General features: G+C 40.9%; 1 protein-coding gene across 6 annotated transcripts in view; it reads left to right on the plus strand.

Moving 5' to 3' along the window:
- The window catches only part of SASH1 (SAM and SH3 domain containing 1), a 314,852-nt gene that overhangs the window by 151,926 nt on the left and 140,647 nt on the right, over positions 1-22,279 (plus strand). For all 6 annotated transcript variants that reach the window (XM_077896440.1, XM_077896438.1, XM_077896434.1 and 3 more), the window contains exon 2: positions 11,628-11,756. In XM_077896440.1, coding sequence (XP_077752566.1) covers positions 11,628-11,756 — 129 coding nt within the window. The remainder of the gene's footprint in view (positions 1-11,627; positions 11,757-22,279) is intronic.

The following is a 22,279-nucleotide window of genomic DNA, read 5'->3' on the forward strand; positions in this document are numbered from 1 at the left end:
TCCAACAAGATCCATGCCCATCAACAGGTTAAGAATTAACAGCAGTAAGTGGAAATTATTAGAAATCAATTCTGCAGATGAAGAATCCTCTACCTGGGTTTCCTTCTTGCTCTCCCACCTCCTGTGCTCCAACACCTTTGCACCAATTCTTTAGCCACCTAGGTAGCTTTTTCTCTTGGAACAGGTGAGGCTGTCTGTCTCTCCTGACTCAGACACATTGCATTTGTGGTCCCTTCTGCTTGAAAACATATTCCCCTTCACCTAGTTTTTCATTTATTGTTATTTCAAATAATGTATTTCATATTTGACTATCTCACTCTCTAGACTCAGTTACTGCTCTAAAGTTGGTGAGGACAGAGTCTGAGACTAAAAGCTCATCATTATATATGAAAATACTGAATGGATGTTAGGGGGACCCTCAGGAAGTGAGGAAATCAGTTCTCTTGGCTTCCAATCCATCCATTCTTCCTTCCTTTCTGCTTCTGATAAGACACTTCTTAGGTAATTGCTAAATATCTATTTTGATGGTGTTAAGTGCTGAGGTTACAAAAATGAGTAAGACCCAGCTCTAGCTATCAAGGACTTTGGAGTCTCCTTGGGATAACAATCATGTAAATAAGTAAAAGTCACTTTTTAAGGATGCCTTAAAATAGAAACAGAAAGTTTCAAATCTATACCAAATAGAAAATTTCAAATCTATACCAAAGTAGCATATTTTAAAGAATCCCCATATTTCCAAACTACCATTTATCAGTTGTGGCCAATCTTGTTTCGTCTATACCAGACCCCCATCTCTTCCCTCTCCCCCCATGACTTTGAAGCAGATTGCAGACATCAGATCATTCTATTTGTAGGTAAAATGTATGATTTACAGTAATGCAGTGGGACGTTCACATGACATGTAAAGTCCATTGTGAAGCATAGGCTGCTGTCTGTAGGGTGAGTAGGGCGAAAAAAGGTGTTCCAAGCAGAAGAAACAGCATGGAGGAGCAGGGATGTTATAGTGCTGCATGTACTAGTTTGGTCTGGTCAAAACTGGTATATGGATGGGGAGGTGGAGCCATGGAGCAGGTCTAGAAAGGCAGACAGTCCAGATAAAAAGGCTCTTGTATTATATACAACAGACCGACTTTGTCAAGTCCTCACTGGGAGACAGTAACAGTTTTCAAGATCTATATTTTAAAAGTTACAGTGGACATGGGACATAGAGCAGATTGTAAGTGAGATGAGGTTGGAGGGAGTGTGAGTAGCTGGAAAGTTTTGTCCACCACTTGAAACACTGCTAGGGTTAGGATGGAGGAATATTTTGAGGCACTTGAGACATGGAGAGATATTAGGGATGTTATACTAGCATTGACTTATTTATGACACATTAGTAATAAGTTATATTAGACATAGTGACCTCTTTGGGGTAAGTGAATGACTCCTTAGAGTCTGGTGTGGGTAGAACTGGTTGAGGTTAATCTCTGGAACACTGGAATCCAGAATGAAAGTTTGGGGAGTTGGAAAGTTCATAATACCTAGGAAGAGGAGACATAGGCATTTGTCTGCAGCTAAGGAGGTGGAGAAAGAGTTTTGAGAGTTAGCAAAGTATACGTTAGAGGTATCCAAGTACTTCAGTACGGGTCATCTGGTAAGTGTCCTGAGGATTGCTGACCATCTGAATTTTTATTCATAACACTAGGCAATACCTACCAGTTCTTAAAAATGTGGAACTTTGGGAGCATCACCCAAAAAAAATTAATCAACACTGCTTCTATAACAGTGAATGGTTATGAGCATAAATCCTGTTGTTAGTTTTGATCAGGTCACCAGGACTTCCAAATCTCTCTTAGCCTGCCTCAAGGAAATCAGCCATGGTGGTCAAGTCCAGTTCTGATTCCATGTGTTATCACCCTTCTAACTCTCAGATTAAGCCATGACAGAATATAATTTTATTAAAACATGACAAACTCAAATATTGTACAAAGTTTAACAACCAGAAATTTCAGGATTGTTTTGAGACTAATATATTCATTTCCAAATTTCTAGGAAATTAAAGATCATTTCATTCCCCCCCCCCCCCCCCCCCGCAGATCATCGTTAGCCAAATGCTTGAGAATGCTCATATCCTCATGATTATGTGCCAGAGGCAGCCAGAGAAAGTGCTAAGTGTGATTCATACTCCTCAAAATCTGCAAATATGGTCAGAAATTGTGACTTCATTTCCACCAAACTAGCTCATTCATTGCCACCCAACCAGCTCGCTCTGCTGTTCTTTCCAAATCTGTGATTCTATTAAGCTCAGGGCAATTTAGAAATGAGAAATGAGTTTAGTCTGAAATTGCCATCTGCTAATTCCACATGTCCATTTTGAGTGTGAATCTGTACTTGAATTTTTTTGAATTGTCAACGTTCCAGTCCTTTCCCTTTATTTTCAAGTTCTGAAGCTTCCTGTGAAATGTTCTTTTGAGCCATTGATAGCTCAACAAATTGGATCTTTCAGAGCCTTTAATTCCAAAAACACCTTACACTAAGTGCACAATCTAATAAACCCCTCCAACAGGTTTCTATGACTTAACCATTCAACTACATTAAAATAAAGACCATACTTTACGTTTTATTAATAATAAGCTTTCATGTTTCTTGATTTTATATTGTATACATAGCACCTAACATAGCACCTGGAGTGTCATAGATGTTCAATAAATATTATTTGAATAAATGAAATATGCAACTAGGTGTTGATGATTGAAGAGCATATTAATTTTCTAGCCTTGGTCAATTCTTCATCATACCTGTCGGTTAATGTGGTGTCAGAGATTCCAACACCCCCCCTCCCCCCCGGAGGAATGCAGAGGAGGACTTTGTTTTATCCCATTTTATTATAGCCAAACCTCTCTGTGGTCAGGAAACTGAATTTTCATACTTTTCAAATTGCTTCTGAGCTGATAATTAGAGGTTACTAGTTTGTGCATGAGATTCTGGTAATCACGTTTTTTGCTAAAAATCTCAAAGCCTTTCATACCTTCAGGTCAAGCAGGCTGCACTGGGCCTGAGGGAGGAAGATGCATATTTCTGCTGTGCTTTTAAATCTGTTCAACCACTGATGACATTTCCCCAAGAAACCTGGGAGGATGACAAGAGAAAAATGCAGGGAAAGCCTTGGGGAAGCATCTGCTTGTAGGGGTGACCTGAGGAGGAAAGTTTGAGGTCCGGAAGGAGGCCACTGGATAGTGGAGCTCTAGAATAAGTCAGAGTACTCCCAGGATTGCAGCCTGGGAGGCAAAATACCTTCAGTGACTTCCATACTTTTTGTCATATATTCACTGGAAGATACAATTTATATTGTGATCAAGTACAGTTAGACCTACACATAACTGAGACAAATGTTGCAAGTAATAGTATCCTTTCTTCGTGTGTCATATGCCAACATTTTCTATTCTCTTCTATGCTATGCTATGTCATTAAACAAATGCTGATCTCAGATGTCTCCATTTATATTAGGACCCTGCTGGCTTAGCACTATATGAACCCAGAAGCCAGAAATGAATCATAGCAGCCATATTTTTTATTTTTTAATTTAATTTTTTAATTTTTAAATTTAAATTCAATTTGCCAATATATAGTATAACACCCAGTGCTCATCCTATCAAGTGCCCTCCTTAGTGCCCATCACCCAGTTACCTCACCCCCCTACCCACCTCCGCTTCTGCAACTCTGTTTCCGAGAGGTAGGAATCTCTCATGGTTGGTCTCCCTCTCTAATTTTTCCCCACTCAGTTTCCCTCCTTTCCCTTATAATCCGTTTCACTATTTCTTATATATTCCATGTATGAGTGAAACCATATGATGATGTCCTTCACCGATTTGACTTATTTCACTCAGCATTATACCCTCCAGTTCCATCCACATTGAAGGAAATGGTGGGTATCCGTCCTTTCTGATGGCTGAGTAATATTCCATTGTATATATACACCACATCTTCTTTATCCATTCATCTGTCGAAGGACATCGAGGCTCCTTCCAATTTGGCTATTGTGTACATTGCTGTTAGGAACATTGGGTTGCAGGTGTCCTGGCATTTCACTACATCTGTATCTTTGGGGTAAATACCCAGTAGTGCAATTGCTGGGTCGTAGGGTAGCTCTATTTTTAACTTCTTGAGGAACCTCCACACAGTTTTCCAGAGTGGCTGTACCAGTTCACATTCCCACCAACAGTGCAAGAGGGTTCCCCTTTCTCCACATCCTCTCCAACATTTGCTGTTTCCTGTCTTGTTAATTTTAGCCATTCTCACAATATCTCATTGTGGTCTTGATTTGTATTTCCCTGATGGCAAGTGATGTGGAGCATGTTTTCATGTGCTTGTTGGCCATGTCTATGTCTTCTTTGGAGAAATATCTGTTCATGTCTTCTGCCCATTTCATGACTGGATTGTTTGTTTCTTGGGTGTTGAGTTTGATAAGTTCTGTATAGATCTTGGATACTAGCCCTTTATCTGATAGGTCATTTGCAAATATCTTCTCCATTCTGTAGGTTGTCTTTTAGTTTTGTTGTTTCCTTCTCTGTAGCAGCCATATTTTTTAGACTGAAGGTTGATGGTGGGTGACAGGTATTGTGGCAGCTCCCATGTGGTATCACTGATCCACTCCGACCTTACCTTGTTGGCATGAGGTGGCACCTGGACCCGCAGCAATTCCAGTTCCTGCCAGATCTTCTTCATCTTCTGGGATTCTTGAGCCAAGTGTGTGTGTGTAGATCTATCATAAAGAGTTCTAGCTTCAGTTAGAGGTCACCCGTAGCATCAGGGCTTTGGTTAATGAGAAACAGATACAGATTTTAGTTGTCTCTGTTCCAATGTTCTTGTGAGATCAGTTTTGTTGCTGCTATTTCACACCTAGCTTCTTTCATAACTGCCAGCCTAGCAGTACTGACTTTGGACTCAGTACTAGACACAGAGGTAGCAGCCTGTATGGACTGTTTCACCAGCTTGCAATCACCATGGCAGTTGCTTCTCTGATCCATGCTTGACCCATAGAGCCCTAATGGGTCATGATCTGCTAGGTGAATACCACTGCACTTATCCATTTGGGAATAAGAAAGAATTTAGAACTTTTTGTTTATACTTGTGTTTATCTCATTTAAAGTGCATAATTCTGTATGCATTTTTAATGTACATAGATATAATTTATATTAGTACTTATAATTATAGGTAGATCTAATACATATTTATAAATAATTATATCAAGGAAGTTCCATGCCCCAGTTTTTGTTGTTTGTTTTTGTTTTTGTGCCTTGTGTCTGTGTGTTTTGTGCTGTTTGTTTTTTGGATTTTTTTTGTTGTTGAGAGAGTGCTGGGAAGGAGGGAGTGGTCAATGCTGCCTGTCCCAGGGACCTTCCTCCTTCAGGAGCAGATTTATGTTAATCTGAGATCTCGATGTTGCAGAATAGCGAGGGCCTCGGGCACCAAGGTCATATTTGGCAAAGGAAGAATTAGACATAGGGCCTGGCAAGTTCTGGGTGTTTTTGGAGAGGGGGAGTGGAAGATGTGAGATCAGCCATCCAGCCACCTGCCCCGTGGGTGTGCCCTCAGGGAGGGCTCTTTGGTCACCACCAGCATGATCTAATATTGTCCTTTTAGTGTGTATTTTTGGTTGTCATGTGCAAGAAACTTTTTTCCTTAGACAAACTGTATTCCAGCTCCAAACATCTTGCAGAGATTCTGGGAGTGATACCTCAGAGAAAAAATATTTGAGATCATTATCTCTTCAGTGAATTTCTCTATTAACATGGCAGGATGGGATAACAGAGCAGGTACAAACAGTGACATTGTTAGGAGTGAGTTGGACAGTTAGTAGTCAGGGCCGGGGTCCCCAACAAGAAAATAGGGAGCCAGGACAGCTAAGATAAAACAGTACTGACATCCTGTTTTGCAGCTTAGACAGGAGCACTCTAGCATTCTGTTTTACAGCCTTTGCAGAAGTAACTTCTGCATAAAATAAGACAACCACAAGGCACTTGTCCCTATCGTGGGGAGGGGGCAGTTAAGACATATGCCCTCAGATGTCAGCATAAAAGACCATCAGCACGTGGACATGAACCTAATAGGTAGACAGATATGTGACCAAAGCCCAGATTGGCACAACTTGGCACACTTGATTGCTGAAGATAGTTCCGCAAAAGAGCTCATACAACCTGCTACATTTAGAAACTCCGGGCAACCCTCCCTCTCCGGGAGCTTTATACTATTGCTCAATCAACTTTGCTTTGCTGCCCACCACTCTTCATCTGGTCCACCTCATCATCCTTCGAAGCGGTGTTACCCAGAACCACGGGCAGTAAAGACAGAGAAATCCTGCAACAACATCTCAGAGATGCAGTGAGGCTGAACAAGGAAACAGAATTAACGTCTTTTTTATGGTAGTAGCAGTTTCACCTGAAAGGTTGCTGAAAGTGTTTATCACCTCAAAATCTTTAAAGAAGCTAATTAAGAATGAAAATGCATTGTGAAGTCATTCAAGAAATCAGGCTTCATGATTTCTTTCAGTGGATTTACCTGTAGGGAACTGATATACTGATAGAGCTCCAACCCTCTCCAAAACAACAGGTAGCAATGTAAATATAACGTATAATTTATATTATGCAAAATATATATGTATTTCTTACAGACAAAGAAGGTAGAGACACACTAAATAAATGAGCCAGGAGACTGTTCTCTTTCTTCCCCTCAACTTTGGGGATTCAGAGCAACACATGGAGTTTTCCCTTGGGGCTCTGTCTTTATAGATACATAAAATAGCAGGACCACAAGTTCATTTGCATTCATTTGCATGTGATCTGCATACAGCTATACAGATTACATTGTATTTCCTGGTGTTTTCAGGACTTTTTTCTTTTTTTTCTCCCTTAAAGACCGTCAAGGTAATCTGAACCATAAATGACATCTGGGAAAGAAGAGAGCAAAAATAACAGAAGTTAATACAAATGCTTTGTTTTTCTAGTACTTTTAGTTTTCACATCTCTCAGAGACAGAAGTACATTGGGATAAATACCAGAAATACTGTTAAATCAGTTGTTGAGAGAACAGTGCTGTTTCTTTTCTCCTTAATTGCAGCAGCAGTCTACCTGATGTGAATTGTTTGGTACAAATGCCCCTTATCTCTATATTTTTATGTTGGTTGTATAAAAGAGGAGTGTTTGGTGGAAATGCATGCTATGGCTTCTTGGGAAGATTGCACAAGATTTGTCTTCCATTGACCTGCTATTGGGAGTGAAACTACAGATTTAATTTAAAGCCATACCAAGTGAAGTGGATGGCCGTATGAAAAGATGCTGTGACCTGATTTGGTAAAAAGGAAAAGGAAAGAGAACTTGAATTTGCATGGATTATATTCTTTTTTTTTTTTTTTAAGATGAAGATGTGAAAATTCTTATAAAAAGATCATGTGGCACAAAATTTCACAATTCACTTAAAAAAATCTTTGAGGAAATAAGATCTCCCCCTTGTTCCTAAACTTGAACCCATATTGCTTCAGCCTGTTGCGTGAGAACCAAAGGTGAAAAATAAGAAGTGAAACAAATAAGGCAAGTAATCACTCTAAGGCTGAAACTGTGAACACCTTAAAAGAAAAATAAGTTTAAAAAGGAATCCATTTCAGTGTTTTAATAATTGTATTTAGAGAGTTTAAAGTTGTAGTCAAAGGTTTATTTTGTAATAACATCAGTGCCTCTTGAAATTAGCATTGTGGAGTGTTGAGTCAGACATAAACTTCACATCTCTAAAAGAGAGATGAGCGAGATGTGGTGCTATTAAACATCGGCTACATTATTTGAATTCCCTGCAGACTACTTTTGCAAACATTTCTGGTAGAAGTGAATGTTTTTACTGAATAGGACTGTGCTATCTCAAGTAGGAACAGGTTGGACAGAAATGGTGTGGAGGTTTCCAGATAGTCCTGAAAGAGCATAGATTTTGAGAGGATAAAGAGAAAATCATCTTGTGGTTCATTGATTCCATTTGATGGGGATGAGCAGGATTCCTTTCTGAGTATGGCAGACAAGAGCTACTTTTTAAAAACACATCCTTTTATTTTTTTGCCCTTCTTGGCATTTAAATCATCAAGACTGATGGAAGTGGAAATTTGGGGAATTTACTGCACATCTGGAAGGTGACTTGGGAAAACAGAAGCGGCTACGCCACCCTGTTGTAAATTATTGTCTGCTGAGTGCCAAGTAAGGAGTGGATAATGCAGCATGTTGCAGGGTGTGAAGCATTTTCTGTCTTTGGCCTGCTTGAAGAGTTGAAGAGTTACCTTTTTTTTTGTGTGTGAGCCAGAGATATATTTTCCAGGACCCCAAGTTACTGCAGAATTTTGGGTGATTTGGACTGAAAAATATGGACTTCAACTTTTTTTACTAGTGGCAAAAAACATTTGATCAGCAAGTCTGGAAACTTGAGAACCAAACAGTTGGTTTTGAAAGTGTTGCTAGGAAAAAGGGGAGAAGGTAATTCGAATAAAGCTATCTAAATAATTGAGAGTTATTTTGGAGTGGACTTGATTAACCCAAGAAGACAGTTGATTGTGTTAAGTTGTATACTTTGGCTGATGCTTTTGGGGAAGCTAGAATTCAAGATTGGCATGCTTTGGCTAAAACAGTATAATTCTTAGTGCCTCTATGAAAGAGACAGAGGGGTTTCCATTAAAAAAAAATGTTATTTACTTATTCATGAGAGAATGAGAGAGAGAGAGAGAGAGAGAGAAGAGAGAGGCAGAAACAAAGGCAGTGGGAGAAGTACCCTGGGATCAGGCCCTGAGCCTAAGGCAGATGCTCAACCACTGAGCTACCCAGGTGCCTCGAGGGATTTCCATTTAAGAACAGCAAGCCTAGGAAAGTATGGAGCTATACGGTGTAAGGCCTCTAACAGATTCACCCCAGTATTAGAAGATGTGGGTTTTGTATTGGGTCAGAAGTCACAGGCATGTTTCCCTTCCTGAATGGATGAAGGTAGACATTTCTGGCTGAAGATAGGATAGCATCATATTCTCGAGAGACTGGACACAATCCTGAAGGGCCCAGGGGACAGTGGCAGGATCCAGGCGGTCATTCATAAAAGTGGGTTCTCAGGGTGATGTGGCTGCCAGCCCTGTTCCCTCCACCTTCCAGCACACACATGGAAGGGAGCACCGTGGTCTTTCCCAGTATACACAAAGGGCGAGGACTAAGGAAACCCGAGGCTCTTGAAGAGGAGGCGGCCGGGGAGGATTTTGTTTCTGTGAAGCTTGAACCATAAGCGAACGAGCTAGGTTAATAGGCTGCTGCTGGGCGGCTGTGGGCACAAGCCCTCGGCTCGGGGCACCGCGCTCTCCTCGCGGTCCTGGCTGCGCTCCAGCTGGTGTTCAGAACGCGGTTCTCGTGGTGCTGGGGCGGAGGTGGGTGCGTGGGGGAGAGCCGGTGCTGAGCGGCGGGTCTGCGGGCCTGCGCTCCTTCCTCAGCGGGCGGGACGGGGAGCAGATGTGAAGTGAGGGGCCCTGAGATCTGGGCTGGCAAGCTGGGGCTTTATTTTGTCACCTGGGTGATAGGTGATTCTCAGAAGAAGGAGAGACTGTCAGCTCTGTTTAGCAAGGTCACTTCGGTGGCTGGGTTGATGGCAGAGTAGGCCCAAGTGGGGAAACGGATGGGAAGACTTGTCAGGAGGTTGTGGCTTTTCATGCTGTGGCCCCCAGGGTACGTGGTGTTGAGTTGAGGCGAGTCAGGGCAAACCTTGGGATCATGATTTGATTTATCATGTTGTATTACAGGAACATCACCTTAAGATATTCTGGTCTGGCTCCCTTCCTCCACAGTGGTTCTGGTTTCAGGCACTTTACTGACAGCAGTACAGCCAAAACCAGCAGGCTGACCACCCCTGGGCCTTTCCTCAGAGGCTCAGCAGCAGATTGCTTACCTTGACCGATGTTACTTGCCTACTGGAAACTTGACAATAAACCTATTGAAGAGGAGGCTAGGCTCCCAGCTCCTCTACTGTGTCCATCCAGCCTCCAGTCTGAGACAGACAGATAGACCGACAGACTGAGTGGGGAATAACTTTTGCCCAGACATGTTCAGATACTCAAACATCTTATGGGTCTTGTAAGAGTGCTTCTCGCCCCTAGCTCTGCAATGGGGACTTGGAAGCAGTTACCAAAAGGGGAACATTTTACTGATGGGAGAGGAGGAGTTGTTTTGTTTTGTTTTGTTTCTTTTCCTAGGAAATCATTTCTTTCCATTTCTGTTTCTCCTGTCCATTGGTTGCATAAAATCAGTGAACGCAGGCTTTGGCTAGGGATTGCTTTGACCCAGGCCTCTTGACAAGGCCTGAAGAGAGTCTTTAGCAGAAAGGCTTCTGAAGAACTCTTAATTCCCAAACCCCACTTATATCTGAGTGTGTTTTGCAGATTCAGACAAGTGTTGCTGTGCGTGATGTGATAGGGCTGTGGTCTGTAAAATGGAAACCTTCTAGACTCTCTGATAAAAGTTGTGTTCCTTTGGTTGTCTTGGTAGGGCCATTTATTTATACCAAAGAAAGGACATTTGGGGGATATTAAAAGGATCAGGGGAAATAAATGTTTCTGTGAATGAATGAATAAATGAATAGAAGAAATGGCATAATTTACAAACGCATGCAGCATTTGTCCTCCCATATGTATATGTTCAGACATGCATTTAGGCATCAGTTCCCCTAAGGGAAGACTATAGCCTGAAACATTATCTTGTACTGAATATGAGTAGCTAAATAAGTTTCAAGTGCTTCCTGTGTGCCAGGTAGACTGTGTTACTTCATTACTTCTCACTGTGAGATACGTACTATGCTGTCCCAGTGTTCCCAGAGATTAGGATATCTGCCTCGGGCCATGGGATTGTAAATGGCAGCAGAGCTGAGTATAAGCCCAGGAAGGGGGGATCCAGAGCAGCTTCTGGAGTGACAGACATGCTTCCTCTAGGTGAATTTGTCACATGTACTCTTCTTGCATGTTATTCCTATTTCTTGGAATAATTCAAGGAATAGGGTTGTCTTTTCAGAGGTCTCATGGGAGGGCATGGCCCAAGTATGTCTCAGATGCAGGATTTCAGTGGTCCTCGATTCTCTGGTTCCCGTCAGAATTTCTGGGAGTGGTGTCCTGGTATCAGAGTTTCTCAAAACTTCCCAGGAGGTTCTGGTGCAGCCACTGATTGGGCTTTCAGGAGCCTCTTACCTGCTGAGTGCCTTTTCTGAAGGCGCTCTCCTGGGGCTTTCCTAGCCCTGATGGGCAGGCAGAGGTGTGGATACAAGACCATGACTTTGGTACCAGGCAGTCCTATGTTGGAGGCCTGGCTTCTTTACTTGTTAGCCCTAGGACACTTGGGCAGGCAGTCACTCAACTTCTTTGACCTACAGTTTGTTCACTTGTACAGTGAGGAAATAGGTCTTGTGTCCAATGGGTATCCTGAGGATTAGGAGGTGTCACACACAGAAGTTAGCCTGGCACATGCTCACCATTTAATGACCACCAGCTATTAGTGTAAATGCTGTGGAGAGGGGGAACCAAAAGCAGTGGGTTTCTCTACAGGTGGACTGACTGTCTTTGTTCTTTTCCTGTTTCTTCCTGTTGCCCTCCTTGCCCCCAGGATGGCTCCCTGGGAAACATCGATGACCTGGCACAGCAGTATGCAGATTATTACAACACCTGCTTCTCTGATGTGTGTGAGAGGATGGAGGAGCTCCGCAAACGGCGAGTTTCCCAGGACCTGGATGTGGTGAGTGGGTGGCACTGGGAATATGCTTCTGCCTGGCGGGGCTGCTCTGTGTCCTGCTCCTGATCCAGCACTCCCTCCCAGGCCTTCTAGCAGTCCTGGTCGTGCCAGGAGCATCTCTCTGTAAGCTGCTGTGCTAAATTGGGGTGCAAAGTTCAGGTCTCAAAGGATTAATCATCTAGCTCTCTGGTCATCAGATGGATTGAGTATTGGCTAGGATGGTATGACCAAATACTTGTATTCGGTAAACACTAGATTTTATTTTTTAACTTAAGTGAAAAAAATGTTTTCACTGTTAGCCAGTGTATAGTATATTTTTATGGATTCTAAGTGCAAATAATGTCTAGGTTAATCCTTTTTTCTTTCTTCCTTTTCTTTCTCTTTTTCTTTCAAAAACAAAATAAAATGTAAAGAAGCTAGAAACCACCCTAATCTCTCACCTGGTAATTACCATATTGGTATTTTAGCAGCCCTCCTCAGTGTTTCTCAGCATTTTTACGTTAGCAATATAATTCTTGCTTTTTTACTAAATATTTTATTATAGTTCTTCCATGTCATTTAAGAGCTCTTCATAATCACCATTTTACATGGCTCCATTCTTGCACTTAGGTGTTGAAATTCGTTTGGCTGTTTCTTTAGGACCATTATGTAGGATTAGTGCAGTATTTGAACTTGCATGTGATAAATAGTAAATAAATAATTTAGGTCTGTCTCTCTCTGTAATCTGTATATATACTAATATTTCCATGTTGTGTATTTGCTACAAAAAAATCTTACTGAAACTTCTGCATTTATAAATTTAAATTTTCATTACATATTCTATTTGGATTCATTCTGGTTCAGTGCTTTTCAAATTGTTTTATTTCACTGTGGTGACCTCAAGACCCCTTCAGGAATGTCTTCTCATCCAGACCAACTCCTTTTTGACCATCTTTTATATTTTGGGGGTAGGGCGGGGGAGGGGCCACATGGATCTCTTTTGCATAAGCGTCTCTGCCTTTAAAAACAGTTTGAAAACTGCTGATTTCACTGGAATCCTTATTTATTTATTTACTTATTTATTTCCATAAATCTGCTTAGGATAGGAATAAAAGAAAAAGCAATAATTAAGAAACTTGGAACAAAGAGTTCTTTTATGAAAACCCTTTTTATGTTATAAAGAACCTATTATATAACAGACCTACCAACTAGTTTAGGCACCTCTGTTATTCTACAACTGGACATGCTTCACTTCTACAGTAAGACTGGCATTCCTGTGTGCTTTAGTTTCTTTCCTTAACTCAACCTAAGTGAAGATTCCTTAGGTCAGGAGTAACAGTGTATCATGACTGTCAGATGATTATTGATTCTCTTTCCTTTTGTTCCTTGCCTGAGCAGTCATCAGTGGTGGGAGTTAGTACAATTGAGTTGATTGAGGCTGAGAAGCATGGGTTGGGGGCCGGGAGCCATCATCCTGGAGCCTAACATGGTCGCCCAGGCAGGCATGTGGGCCTGTCATTGCCCAGGGCATCTTTCCTATAACTCTGTCATCTGGCAGGTGTGAATGGCAGGGTTGTTTCCTCCTTTTTTAACAAAAGTAACCTCATGTGGCATTTAATTAGGCTCTCTGATTGGGGCGTAGTTAATGAAAAAAGACTTTCCCCCTTTTTTGGTGGGGGCAAGATTGTGGCTGAACAGCAACCTAAAAATTGCACCGAATTCTTGGACGTTGTAATTTTGACCTTGAATGATAGTCTGGTAGCATGCTCTGTGGCTTCCTTGGACATTGTGCCATGTGAGGAAGTGATTGCTGTGGATTGGTAGATGATCCTTGTTGTAACATGCAACTACTCTTCCCAGAATTCTAGCTGGTTAGGAGTTGGGGTTACTGTAATCACCATAAGGTGTTTAGGAACCTTGGAAGGCAGAGTCTGGCTAGGAAAGAAAGCCTGCGTGGCAGTGGGATAAATAACTTCTTCCCATTTAGACAGATGGGCTTAATTTGGTGTGCTCTGTTCCAGAGCAGCAAAAGACAGTCTGGGGAAAAAAAAAACACCACATGAGCTTAATTAGTTCTCATCAAAGGTGCAGGAATGTAGTGGTGGGTAAAATTGATGGAAGCTCATCTGAGCCAGGCAGGAAACTTCGTTCATCCTTTAAACAGTAGTTAGTGAGAAAAGTAAGATCCCAGATGGGCATATTCAGGTTCTCTTTCTATGAAATTCCAGGCAAGTTGGAGAGGTAATAGGGAGCTCTTGAACTGCTGAATGCCAGGTTAGATGCCATGTGTTCCATATGTCATTCACATGGCTCAGAAATCTAGAAGTCCATGTGAGACGTGCTTTAAGGTCATCCATCATTTATTCAGACCATGTATGCAACACTAGCGACATATTGAAAGTTCCCTCTCATGGTGGTTAGCTCATCACAGATTGAGACCTGATGGGAACTCCTCTTCTTGAAGAGCTGTAACTTGCAGTCCGTGATGCTCTCTTCATTGCATTCTTTTATTTTATTGCACATTATTCCACTTGAGGACAAGTAGACAAACTTCTGTGTTCAGCTGTTTGAGCAGCTTTGGGTCTGAGGACCTGCAAGTTCATACTTCCTTTCTGTGTCTGTAAGCAGTCCCAGGAAAGCTGAATCAAGGTGGCTTGGAAAAGAAATAATCCACCAAAAGCAGTAAGAGGAATACAGCAGGAGCCTAAAGCTTTTTTTTAATTAATTAATTAATTAATTAATTAATTTATTTATTTTAAGAGAGAGAGCATGACAGCAAGGGGTTGAGGGGTAGACTCCTAAGCAGGCTCCACACTCAGCCCAGAGCCAGACACAGAGCTTGATCTCATGACCCTGAGATCATGATCTGAGTCCAAATCAAGAGTCCAACCCTGAATCTCCTGAGCCACCAGAGGCCCCACCTTAAAGCATTTTATATGGAAAAAAGTAGCATTATGTTTGATTCTGCTGTAGAAAAAGTCATTCAGAGACAGTCTTGAATACAGAGAGTTTTGAATGATGGGTTGAATCAGTTTATGACTTTATTTCATTTCAAATTCTCGAGGTGAATTTTGGCAATCGAGGGAATATTCTATAGATAAAATAGATACTTAGATATTTGAGTTTGGCTTTAAAAGTCAAAGAATGTATTGTCTTTAAGAACTAATTATTGTCAGCCAGAGAACAGACCAACCGAAAAGACATTCTGCCCACTGCAATGCTTGACTTAACCCTGAAAAATATAAGGTTTTGATAATTATGTTAGTAATTAACTTTCTGGACTGGATATCAAGCTACTTTTCCAGGACCTAATCACCCGGCTCCTGACTAGAATAAAGCACTTCCTTGATAAAGTGTTTTTGGGGCCAGTTAGTTTAGATGAAGGCAACAGAGAGTACAGATGGGTGAACATTCAACAGTATAAACAGGGATTATGATTCACATTTATAACTATGGAGAGAGTTTTTATTCAGCACCAAATGAGCCCTAAAGGAACGGTATGTCTGGACCACAGCCTTTGCCTCTGCTGGGGATTGAGACATGAGTGCTTGTGAACAGCAGGGAAGCTGCCCATATTTCCACACATTTGGCACATCTCTGAGCACTGCATGTTTTTTTGGCTGGGCAAGTCTACATTTGGAAATGATATGGCTTTCCAAGTCCATAATGGGCCCATCTCTGGTGATGCTAAGTCCGACATCTGTCAAAGTGACATGGCGGCCAGGAAAGGGACATAGGCAAGGTGGGAGATTATCACCGGCTATATCAGCCTCCTTGGCGTCTGTGAGATTTTGAGTCTGCTTGAGTATGGACAGAAAACAAGTGTGTGTGTTGTTGTTACAATATAGCTATGATGCAGAAGTGCCTAATTACAGGGGGACCCTGTTGACAACTTCGGCCAAAGCCTGGCTTGGGATCTGTGCCAAATCATGATCACATCTGTGTGTGTACCAGGACATGGGAGCCTGGGGGAGACTCATGCAGGTCTTTAGGGACCAGGGATGTAACTTAAAATATTGCATATTATAACAGACAAATGTGACATCAAAACCATTGCCGATGGTGTAGGTACAATTCTAGAGTATAACTATTATTCCTTGAAATTTTAATAATTTCACCACTTCAGATATAATTCTGACCTAATCAGAGGCAGTAAGATTGTATTTATCATGACTAGTGGTGCTTCCTGGGCTCCTTCAGACTGTACCACCCCAGCCCCAGTGGGGGTACCAGCCCCTGTGCTTGATGCAGTATGGCAAAGGGTATGAGAAATGCTGGTGGAAGGAGGTGTTGGGACTTAGGCCCTTGTTCTGGCTGTTGTATTTAGTTGGCAAGTCGTATAATCTCTCCAAGCCTCAGTTTTCCCATCTACAAAATGGGGATAAAAACATCCCATAAAGGTATTGTGAGGATAAGGTGAAAAAACTGCTATAAAGGACTTGGCAAATCATTGTAAATAACCTGTAACTGATTCTTTCCCCTTGATTCTGAGTTTAAAACCCCTCTAATTAACACTGAAGAATATCTGTTACTCATATTTCATTAATATGTATTTATAGGAGTACACACATTATCTAGCTTTTTATTTTGGCAATTACACATATAGAAACAGCAAACTATAACAAATTTCCATGCCTCTAACCCAGCTTCTACAGTTCTTAGCATTTTGACATTCTTACATTATCCTTACTTGGCACACCCACTTGATTATTGTTATTTTTAAAAAATTCTTTATGAGGTTAAATTTGCATATTGAAATGCACAGATCTCAGCTCTGTAGATCTCAGCTCTACCAAGAGGATGTAACCATACCATGCACACTCCAGCATGACATATAGGACGTAGTTACCACTTCACAAAATTCCCTCTGTCCCTTCCCAGCAAATCTTGTGTTGAGGACAGGGATTTTTGTTAGTCTGTTTTGGTCACTTCTGCATTCCAACATAGAGAACAGTGCATGGTTCCTAAGAGGTGCGTGTTAAGTATTTGTTGAGTTCATTTATTATGGAATTATTTTTTAAATATTTTATGAATATCAAACCTGTATCTGAGATCTTGTCTTTCTTTCCAGAAAGACCAGTAAAAGATGTTTTCCCCATCTACAAAGAGGTCACAATTTAGTTGGCACGAGACAAGTAAACACACTATTAAAATGCTGTGCGGGAGTACAAAGAAGAACCCTAGCCTAGTGTAGGAAAATCAAAGAAGGCTTCCTGCAAGAAGTGATACCCAAATGTGCTCATTAAGGACACAAGATTAACCTGATTTGGGGATGGGGGTGTGGATAGTGCAGAATAACTTTAAAGCAGAGGTCACAGTTTTCACAAAGATCAAAAATTAGGAGAGAAAATGTGGCGTTTATAGGCAATTACAAGAAGTTTACTGTGGCTGAAACCTAAGATATAAATGATGTGGAAAAAAAAGATACATGCTCTTCTTTCCTAGGTTCCTGGATTATTAATAATATAAAAAGATAGGATGTTCTGATTCATCACTATTCACAAGACAAAACAAAAATAATTGCCATTTCACAATGGTTGGCTGCTCGGTGAAAGTGAATTTGAGATTACACAGGGACGTGCAGACTTAGTCCAGTCTCAGTGGCTGGTGGGGGCGGTGGTGGTAGTGGGGGGACGTTCACTGACTTCTCTTTTGTTATTTGCTAGACGTCAAAACCCATGGAAAATACTTTTCCTGTGCTGCCTCAATGAATATTCAAGAAAATGATGAGGGAAGGCAAGGTTGCCCCCACCTGAGTGCATAGGCAGGGTGTTCTGAAGGAATGCTGCCCCCCCCCCCCCGCCCCAGGAATATGGAAGCTCAGAAAGAAGGCAAATGTACTCCTGAACCCATATTCTTTTTTCCAAAGGATGGCAATGTGATCTGTGTGGCAAAGTGTCTTGACTTAAAATATTTAACTGCTTAAAGCCCAGCTGTTCCTCCAAAAGGCATTTGGTTTGGTTTTGTTTCATTTTGTCTTCACTGACATTACTTGCCAGCTTTGGGCTACTGTTAATTTGCAGATTGCAGGCAGAAACAGTGGGCATTAGACGTTGAATCTGAACTACATTCTGCTGTGCGATTCACATACTTGATGTCAAAATACACTGAGGCATTATGCCTTAAGCCACATGGTGATACAGTGCTCTGCTCTGGCTCTTCTCAGACAAAGTCTCATTTATTGTCAGATGCCCAGTGGCAATTTAGTCAGCATTTTTGTGCATTGTACCGCGTTAACATGGATGGACATAAACAGATCTCTTGGCTGCCAGATTTGATCTCAGCATCCATTGCCGCTTGTCATTTAGGTGTGCTTCTATCCTTTTACACTTAGAAAACCTTTGTCAACCACTTGTATAGTTATGGGAACAGTTTAGATGTGTTATATGTGGTATAGTCTACAAGTCGAGAGATTCTGTCAGGTTTTTCAAATAGGGATTAACAACGTCAGCTTCATTTTTTGCTCTTGAGCATTTAGAAATGACTTTTTGTTTGTTTGCATTTTATAAAACACAATATGCCTGGGGGACTAAAAACCAAAATAGCATCTTGCTTAAAATACAAATGTTGGCCAGAAAGGGACACAAGTCTGAGCTTTGTGGTTGTTTTTGTTTACGTACAACAGAGAATTACTAAATGTTAATCACATTGACAGTAACTGGGGAGAAAAGCCAAAGAATTCAAAAGAGGCCACTTTGATGGCAGAATCAGGGCTTGGGAGGGTTTGGCCAGCGTTTGGGAGGGGAAAGGAGCATTCCTGTTTTTGGAATTCCTGTAGTTGAACGATTTGTTACCACCAGGTCACCCAAGCTGTAGTGCCATCTAAATGTTTACATTTAACAATTCAGCATTTCTAACATGGGAGATTACAGTGTAATTTATTTGTGCATATCACAAGGGAATTAGAGGCTTTTAAACATGTGAATTTGTAGCACGCTTGAGGCAGTATGGTCTTGGCCGTCAGACTAAATGAAAAGGACTGTGATGGATGTTTATTTTCAGGGCCCAAGTGGGTTTCTGCAGCTATATCTATGTCTATAATGTTGTAATCATCAAAGGTCTAAATTTGAGGCCTCTAGTGGAGACTGAGTGGCTCAGGCCAAGTGGCCAATCTGTCCTTCAAGGCTCTGTTTAGGGACTGACGAGTGCTGGGGGTCAGAAATGGAATCAGACACATAGGGGCAGGGCCCAGACAGGAAGTTACCTAGGATAGGGCTGGGAGCCTTTGCTAGTATTGCCACCACACAGCTGACATTGGCCTCCTGACCTGTAGGTCCCTACTTAGGCTGATCTCACCACAGCTCCAGATCATCAGCATAACTAAAGACAGAAAGAATTGGGTCCTGGAAGACCTAGGATATTTGACATAGCTTTGGAATGTTGGCGGGGTCTGGATCCTATGGCCAAGAAAGAATTCTTGAGACATCTTTGGTGCAAAAAGGTAGTTTTATTAAAGCATGGAGACAGGACCCATGGGCAGGAAGGGCTGTGCTGCCTGCTGCCTTTAGATCCAGGATTGTGAAGAGCAACTGATTATCTACTTTGGGGTTAGGGGAAGTAATGAGAAGGGACCTTCCAAAAGGATTTTCATATGTTAAAAAAAACTCTGGGGATACCAGAGGCCTTGGTTTGTCAGGCTAAGGTTGCTTTTCCTTCTAGCAGGGCATTAACATGAAGACAGTTGGGAGCTTCCTGGAGGAAGGTTATACGCTGCCTGCCTCAAGTCTTTGTCAATGGGCTGCAGTTCATAAGGACATTTAATTTTATCTACATTTTCTTCTGCCTTTGTTCCCCACATCATATTGATCATAGCCACTTCTTGTTAGATCATTACTAATACCAGGGGCACCTGGGTGGCTCAGTTAGTTAAGGATCTGACTCTTAGTTTCAGCACAGGTCCTGAGTTCCAGCCCTGCATTGGGTTTGACGCTGGATGTGAAACCTACTTAAAAAAAAAAAAAAAAAAAAAACTCATTACACCCATTTCAGCAGCATTTTTTTTTTATGCTTTTTTAAATCTGAAGCTGCCTTTCCTTCAGTTTGGAGGTTTTGAGAATTTTAAGTAGAAGCAGGATGGTACACTCTTGAGCTAATGTCTTCAGTGTAGTTGATTCAGTGATTCTTCTTCAGGCTTTTCATCCATTTGGGTATCTGGAAGGACACAAACTAATAGGGTGGCTTTAGGAAAATACATCTCTGCTTCCTTTAATATCTCACCGTAGTACTCAAAAGAGAACATTGGTTTCTAGCTTTTTTGTTTTTTCTTTCTTTTTTAATCCCCTAACATAATAGCCTATATTAGAGATGGAGGCTTAATTTATCACCTGCAGCAATGATGTTAGAGTTCAGGTTCTAGTAGTAGGCCAGTTTCTCTATGTCTGGCTGTTCTGAGGCTTGTGCAGAAATCATTTATTTATAAGGGATAGTTTGAAACTTTCTGCAATTACTTAAAATATGAAGATTTCCTAAATTTGTGCTACAGCAGTGCCATACATCTCATGGACCCCAGCCGAAGCTGGGGGAACTTAATCAAAAATCAATCAAGGACAAGTCCAAACCAGATTGGAAGCACATCATGAATATTCGTGAACATCTGGATGTGTTTGTGGGGGTGTATGTTATTTTTTTAATGTGTGTGACAGCCAAGGCATGGCTTCTTAACAGAGATGCCAAGAGGAAGACAGATTTCCAGCTGTGATTTCAAAGGGTTAGTTTTGTTTATTTGCATATATCCTTTCTCCTTAGGGTGTGGGTTTAGTCTTCCAATATATTCCTTTGATCCCTTTCATCTTCTGGAATCTGTTTTGATATTTTATCGGAATTCTTCATTGGATTTAGTTGCTTGATTCATGAAGATTAAGCCCTTCTAAAGGAGAGTTTTAACTTAAGGAAAAACATACTGTTTAATATATTTTTTTATTTAAAAAAATATATATATTCTTTTATTTAAAGATTTAATTTGTTTTATTTTAGAGATAGGGAGAGAGAGAGAGAGAGAGAGCAACAGTGGTGAGAGCAGGGGGAGGAATAGAGGGAGAGGGAGACTCTCAAGTAAACTGACTCTCAAGAGGTCCAGCCCAATGTAGGGCTCAACCTCATGACCCAAGCTGAAACCAAGAGTCAGACATCCCACTGACTGAGCCACCCAGGCACCCCTACTGTTTAATATTTTTGATGAATCTTTTAAGTGTTGGTGATATCAGATAATTATCAGTTAAGCTATTCTGCATGATTGATCATTAGTATGACTTACCATGTCACTCGGTGTACTTTATCTGGGTTACTAAAGTACTGCCAATAACTAGAAAGTCAGGGTGAATACAGTATGAGGAGGCCATAATAATAATCATGCTGATAATGATCACAATAATGACATTTTAAAAAGTACATTGGAGTTGTACATTGGCATCCACATCTACTATGTAATTTAGTCTTTTTAATAACCCTGTGAGATGGATATTAGTAGTCTTACGATTTTGACTGGGGCAGTGGCAGAAATGAATGCTCTCAAAGGGAGGCCTTATTGGCTGGAAGAGAAGACCCAGACTGCATTGCTCACCCACCTGGATGTTCATGGCCTGTGGTGTCAGTCTGGACGCTGACTGAGGGGGATGACAATGGCTTCTTCACCAAGTTGCTGTAAAGATTAAATGAAGATAATGTTTGTAGCACCCTCAGGAGAATTCCTGGGTACAAGTTGGAGATAAATGAATATCGGTAACAAATATTGTTTTTGTTAGGCAAAACAAAATGTTTTATTTAGAAATAACTAATTATTGATAAAAGTAATAATTATGAAAATAGGACTTGTTTAAAGTCCATCAGCTAATAAATATCTGGAAAGGGATTTGAAGCAAGAGGTCAATGCCAAATCTGACTCTCCCGAGGCTGCTCTAACCTTGCTTTTTACTCCCTGAGATTCAGTCTTCTTTCCCAAGGATGTGAATCTTGATTTATAGATTAGTTTATATTTTTGTGTAATATAATGCAAAAGTGTAATATTACAAAGCATAATATAAAATAAATTTTATTATACAAAATACAATACATTCATTGTAAAAAAATGAAAAAAAAAAAAGAAACCTACAAAAGTAGAAGTTTAAAATCTCCTAATACTCACTTACCAACAATAGCAATTTTAAACAGTTAGGTTTTATTTAAAAATTAAAAAAAAATTATTATTGAAGTACATAGACCTACAGTATTATATTAGTTTTAGGAGTATAGAATAGCGATTTAGCAATTTTGTGTATCATGCAGTGCTCACCATGGCAAGTGTAGTCACCATGTGTCACTATACAAAGTTATTACACTATTATTGACTGTATTCCCTGTGTTGTACTTTTCATCCTTGTGACTTATTTATAACTGGACATTTGCACCTTTTAATCCCCTTTATCTGTTTTGCCCATCCCCCTCCTCCACTCATCTCCCTTCTTTTTTTTTTTTTTTTTTTTACTCTTTTTTTTTCACTCATCTCCCTTCTGGCAACCACCACTTTGTTCTTTGTATTTAAGGGTCTGTTCCTTTTGTTTGTTCATTTGTTT

Source organism: Canis aureus, chromosome 1 (assembly GCF_053574225.1).
Source record: "Canis aureus isolate CA01 chromosome 1, VMU_Caureus_v.1.0, whole genome shotgun sequence".
In the NCBI taxonomy this organism is placed as follows: domain Eukaryota; kingdom Metazoa; phylum Chordata; class Mammalia; order Carnivora; family Canidae; genus Canis; species Canis aureus.